This window comes from Grammomys surdaster, unplaced genomic scaffold, assembly GCF_004785775.1.
Source record: "Grammomys surdaster isolate TR1022 unplaced genomic scaffold, NIH_TR_1.0 150, whole genome shotgun sequence".
NCBI classification, from domain to species: Eukaryota; Metazoa; Chordata; class Mammalia; order Rodentia; family Muridae; genus Grammomys; species Grammomys surdaster.
This window is the reverse complement of record NW_021604608.1, coordinates 16,843,238-16,849,237: the sequence shown is the minus strand read 5'-3', so window position 1 is coordinate 16,849,237 and position 6,000 is coordinate 16,843,238. Positions and strand designations below refer to the sequence as shown.

Sequence of the window (6,000 nt, the reverse complement as noted above, 5' to 3'; positions counted from 1 at the left end):
ATATATATATATATATATATATATATATATATATATATATATGAGGTAATTTGGTACATGTACATACTGTGAGCCAGTCACCAGAGATCATATTTATATGACTATCATTATATGACATCATTTTGCATATTATTAACTATAATCACCAATCTGTATGTTAAGGATCCAGAACTCATTCTTCTTGAAATTGCAAAGTTGTTCAGTTATGTGTGAAAACTAAACTGTTGAATCCTTTAAAATTGAAAGTTGAATGGTGGTTTCCAGAAACTGAAGAGACGAGGTTCAGGGAGTTGTTGGTTAAAGAAAATACTTAATTCTAAACTAGTACTTGTAGTTATTTTAAATTAATTATGAGCTTTTAAAGCTTCCTCTGGGCTCTCAATTTTTCTTATAAAGATTTTGTTTTCATATAATCAAACTGATCTTTAGTATTACAAACCAAAAATATAACAGTTAGGAAATCATGTTTCTGTATTCATTTCTGCTTATAAAATGCAAGTTTAAATATATTTTTTCGGTGCGGTACACATTTACTCAGTAAACATTTTATGAGTGTATATTGGGTACTAGGAGACTCTGTAGTTAGTGGATTTACATGGACAAACCAGACAGAAATGGTTTTGTATCTAAGGATGTCAAATAGAATATGGGAGATGAAAGGTACAAAGAAATATGTAATTAAAGTTTTGCTGAGTTTTTCCTATTATTAGGGAACTGAACAGGAGAACAGGGGGCGATGAAAGACCTCTGGGATGGCTGACCTTTGGATAGAGTGGCTTTGAAACTGAGAAGTTGAGTATAGGAAGGAATGAGCCAGGTAAAAACCAGGCAGAAATTTCGAAGCATTATATATGTCTTTCCAGGAAGGCTGAGAGGCAAGGAAGGTTCTAGGGATAGACAGAAGGAACTGTCCACAGAGTAAGCTCCCACAAAGACTTAATGCAAGACAGAAGTGACATTTCTGTAATAAGATAGCAAAATGCCTCATTTGTGCTCTAGAAGGCCAGTTCTTTGGGCTACTCATTCCACAATTTCCAGGTTGGGACTGAACTGTTAATTCCATGAAGTCTCGGAGATTTTGGAGAAGGGACTGAAGGAGCTGAGGCGGTTTGCAGCCCTGTGGGGAAAGCAACAGTGTCAACTGGCCAGAGCCCCGGAGCTCCCGGGAACAGGACCACAACCAAAGAGTACACATGGAGGGAACCATGGCTCTGGCCACATATGTGGCAGATGATGGCCTTGTGGAACATCAGTGGGAGGAGTGGCCCTTGGTCCTGTGAGGGCTTGATGCCCCAGTGTAGGGGAATGCCAGGGTAGGAAGGTGGGAGTGGGTGGGGGTGGGTGGGGGTGGGTGGGGGTGGGTGGGGGTGGGTGGGGCAACATCGTCATAGAAGCAGGGAGAGGGGATGGGATGGGGATTTTCAGAGGGGAGACCTGGAGAGGGGATAACATTTGAAATGTAAATAAGGAAAGTATCCAATAAGAAATGTATATTAAAAAAATACCAGAGCCTCATTTAAAATTGATGAGCACATGAAATAACTACCTACAGTTGAAAATATTCTACTTAATGTGAGAGTCTTTCTATGCCTTAAGGTTCTAAGACAAGAGTAAAGTTCTTTGTCTTTTCTCAAAGCAAAGCCCTTAGTCTAGTGGGTACTGAGCTGTCAGTCTCCCTACAACAGCCCTGCTGCCCTCCACAGGTCCCTCCATCATGCTCTTTGATGATGATGCCGCTGGCACTTCTCACAGGTAGGCAAGGCTAGCCTGAAGTACAGTGGAGGTCAGCTGTGAATTCAGTGCAACACTGAACCCTAAGCTGACTTTAAAATTAGGAACGTTGTTGCTGTTATTTTTTTTTTCCTTGTCTGTCTGTTTGTAACCAAAGGGCATTATTTTTGAGCTTGAATTTTATAGATGACAGTATACACAGTCTCACAAACAGTTGGACACCTCTGGGTTTTGACAGAATTCTGTGAGAGCTTGTGGATCTAGGTGGGGGAAGTGGCTTTAGGCGGAAGAGTTTGCATTCAGACTGTTCCGTGCTCATTAGTGCCCATGTTAAATGTGGGAGAGTGCGGCATGACCATTCACATCTGTAAATCCAGATCTCAGGGTAGAGATGGGAAGACCCCAGGACTCCATGGCCCACAATCTAGCACAAATGGCAAAATTTAGGCTCAGAGACACTGTTTTAAGAACTGAGATGAAAAGCAGTAGAAAACTGCTTTGGGATTGACCTCTGGCTTCTACACGCATGAATACAAGTATACGGATGCACATATACACATGCACGTCCAAGAGCAATACATGCACACATACACCTCCACATACACAAACAAAGATTGGAATCGTCAACTAAATGATTTGAATTATGGCATGTTAACATAATCTCTGAGCCCTTTTCACTTGCTACTCTTTCAGGCTGCGGATTTAATTTTGAGTTCTCAGAAATTAACTCGTCCTTCAGCAACTATTATTTTAAACGAAGATTGTGTATGAGCCTGATGTGGGCATATTCTGTCTTTCTGCTGGGTTTTAAAAGGATCATCCTTAGTCGTATTACTTATTCATTCAACTGGTGTGTGTGTGTGATGGAAGAGAGAGAAAGGGAGAGGGAGATGGAAAAGGAGAGGAGAGGAGGAAAAAGAAAGAGCGAAAGGGATAGGGGAGGGGGAGAGAGAGAAAGAGAGAGAGAGAGAGAGAGAGAGAGAGAGAGAGAGAGAGAGAGAGAGAACCTATTTAGGTCTTAGTATTCATAGTTGATCATAAATAGAGAATGAACCATTTCTGGACTTTGTCCCTGTAAAGAGTAAGGTCCATTGTGGGATGTTGGCATTGCGAAAGCCAACAAATATATCAAGAGATTGCATTAACTGCTACAGGGAAACTAGCGGCACTTTCCCAGGAAATGTCTGGTTGGGTATGTACTAATTTGTCAGAGAAGGAATTTTTATACAGGTGTCTTTGGGATAATCCTTACAGTTAGTAAGGAAAGAAAAGGGGGATTAGGAATGGCTTTTTAAAAAAATTTTTCTTAAAGCCTCTTCTACCTATAGATACTGACTTTTATATCTTAAATCGAAAATTACATGTTCTATGTTCAGTTTCAATGGCAGTCAGGTGGGGCTCCGCACAGACCCCCTGCTTTCCTTAGTTACTGTTGGGACCCTAAAGGAAGAACTGATTTGCCTGCCTTGTGAGAATTGGAGAGAGGAATTAAAAAACTGAGTGGAGAGAGGATAGGTACATAAGGTATGTAAGAAGTAAGGAACATGTGTTTACTGACTTTTGCCTTTCCTTCAAACTGCTAGCACTGGGGATGTGGGAATCCTCAGATTGTTGGAAGTGAACTGTCCCATGACTAACTGTGCAAGCATTGCTGGCAGAATAGATAGGACAAGCCAACAGAGGTTAGGAGGGAGCAGATGAGGGGTTCAGATAGAAGGAAGCTGTTGACTAGTGTGGTTAGATGAGGTTAGCACCCCGAGTGTTCTTACTAATCATTAATTCAGTGTTTGTATGTGAACTTGCTGTATGCACTAGGAAACTTCATTTCTTTCCCTGTTTTGTCATTAGAGCTGGCTGGCACTACAGATGCATACATTTGTTAATGATTAGTGTGGGAATCTTCTGTATTTTACACACAGAATAGCCCTTTGGCTGGAAAGCAGAGAGAAAAACTCTCCTAGGGCCAGAACATTCTTTTTCTATCTTTAACTCTCACGAAAGCCACAGGAAATGATACTAACTCTTTAAATGTGTTTTAAAACTGCAAGGGAGGGGGAGAGAGAAGTGCCTGATGTTGCCTGGTTTTACTGTCTGCAATAGAAGGTTAGTTTTGGTATCTATTAAAAGCAGAGATATCTCGATGGCATCAGTCCAGGCTGAAAGTGTATAGAGAAGGGTGTGTTTGTTGGGAAGAGATGGGTGAGGGACTGAACCAAAACAGAAACCAAATGTGTCCACATAAAAGCCATTTCAGCAATCCACTGTAAAGTCAGAAAAAAAAAAACGGTCTTTTTAAAAGTTTAAATATCAAAATGGGATTATCTTATTTTCCCTTGATTTTTGTGTCAGAATTTTAAACCGCATTTGCATTTTATATGATCCTATTTCAACAGTGAGCTGTTCAAAGAGGTTATAAATGACTCCTTAGTTTGGCAGGGAATTTTCAACATCTTTACTTGAAATAAATTATTTATATGTATAAATTCAATTAACAAGGCCGCATTAGGTTAGCAACATAGTATTCATTCACCAAAGATCAAAGTAAAGTAAGATCCCCACATAAGCTTACCGAGGGATGAGCGTCATGTCATGCATCCAGTGAAGGATTATCTTCTTGATGGCCTGTGGGTTCAGTGATGGCAGGTGGCTCCTCGTTTTGTTTTGCAGTGACCCTCACAGCTGCATATGAAGGCAATATTGATATTATTATTCTGTAGGTACCTAAATCATCTAACTAGAATGTATTACTATATACATTTTCCTGTATATAATAACTAGAAATCTAGACCTGAAAATTGTAACAGCCTCTTGTTACCTCTATTGTCTAACCACACAATGAAATGTACTCAACACAGGGACATTACAAATACATTTAAATTCAAGTATTGGGATGTAAAATAATGCTTTCATGTATTTTTTACAGAAAACGCATGTTTCAGAAGAGATGGGTAAAATTTGATGGCCTTAGCATTTCTTACTACAATAATGACAGAGTAAGTACATTTACCATCTTCAAACGTTATTTTACCTACACTAAGTATGTAGGAAACAAGGAAATAGTTGAACATATTTAAGAGTTGAAAATAGATTATCAACATGAAAAGAACAGGAATATGACATAGTCACTCTTCATGATTTAATTTCACAGAATGTACAGATAAGTTTTAGCTTATGCATCTAATAGTTATTTGTGGAACATCTTTTATAAACCATAGGAGATTCTGTGAGCTTTGTAAAATGAATATAAAATTGCTTTCATCCAGCAGAGCACCAAGGGATGTGTACAAACCATACCATAAATAGAAAATTGAAAAGTGAGGAGGGGTTGCCTCGTTCTCTGGGAGTGAGAAGGGTTTTTCATGGGATTCTATTCTTATGAATTTGGACTAAAAGAAGTTTGTATGTAAAGAAATGTTGGAAAATAAGATTATTTTACAGAAAGAATATGCAAGAAGCTCACACGAGAAAGTTTTGGCTATATCACAAAACTCGTTGTGTTTTCTGGTTATGTTGGGAATGAGCTTTGTGAAAGGGAGATATGGGAGGTAACATTGAAAGAATTGTGTGATTACAGTCTACTGAATGTCCTATCTGTTGGTGAGAGTAACAGATGAATATTCCTTGGACAGAGTTCTGGGAATATCTTCTTAACCTTTGGCTATAGGCTGAAATATTTGTGGCGATTGTGTTATTATATTTGAAAACAGTAAAAACAAAATTGCCTGTATATATATTTTATTTGCCAATGTATACATGTATTTGTATGTATGAATGGTTAAGTATAACAAATTCTGTATTTTATACAGTGACATGATAAGTCCTCTGTATCCGAGCTTGTGCAGTGGTGTGGATGAAACCATCAGAAATACATAAAAAGTCCCATCTGTACTGAACATGTGCATCTTCTTTTCTTATTCTTTAAATTATATATTAAAGCAACTGTTTACATAGCATGTCCATATATAAGATACTATAAGTAATCTGGAGTGATTAAACATTCAGAAGGATATGTGTAGGTCATATAGAGGCAGATATCATTATAGTTAAGGGCTTGAGCATTTGTGGGATCTGGTGTCTGATGAGGTTCTGGTCTCAATCCCTCTCAGATACTGAGGGATAGTGTTATCAATTGTTAAACTTAGAAGATACATAGGTAACCACTGTACCACCCTTCTGACTTCAGTTTGTTAATTTCCTCAGTGAATAGGTGAAACGAATAAATGTACCATCTTTTGGTTAATTAAAATGATATACTTTTCATCCTAATTG

General features: G+C 38.5%; 1 protein-coding gene across 4 annotated transcripts in view; it reads left to right on the top strand.

Moving 5' to 3' along the window:
• Positions 1 to 6,000, top strand: part of Arap2 (ArfGAP with RhoGAP domain, ankyrin repeat and PH domain 2) — a 166,642-nt gene that overhangs the window by 46,457 nt on the left and 114,185 nt on the right. For all 4 annotated transcript variants that reach the window (XM_028765222.1, XM_028765223.1, XM_028765220.1 and 1 more), the window contains one exon: positions 4,655 to 4,724. In XM_028765222.1, coding sequence (XP_028621055.1) covers positions 4,655 to 4,724 — 70 coding nt within the window. The remainder of the gene's footprint in view (positions 1 to 4,654; positions 4,725 to 6,000) is intronic.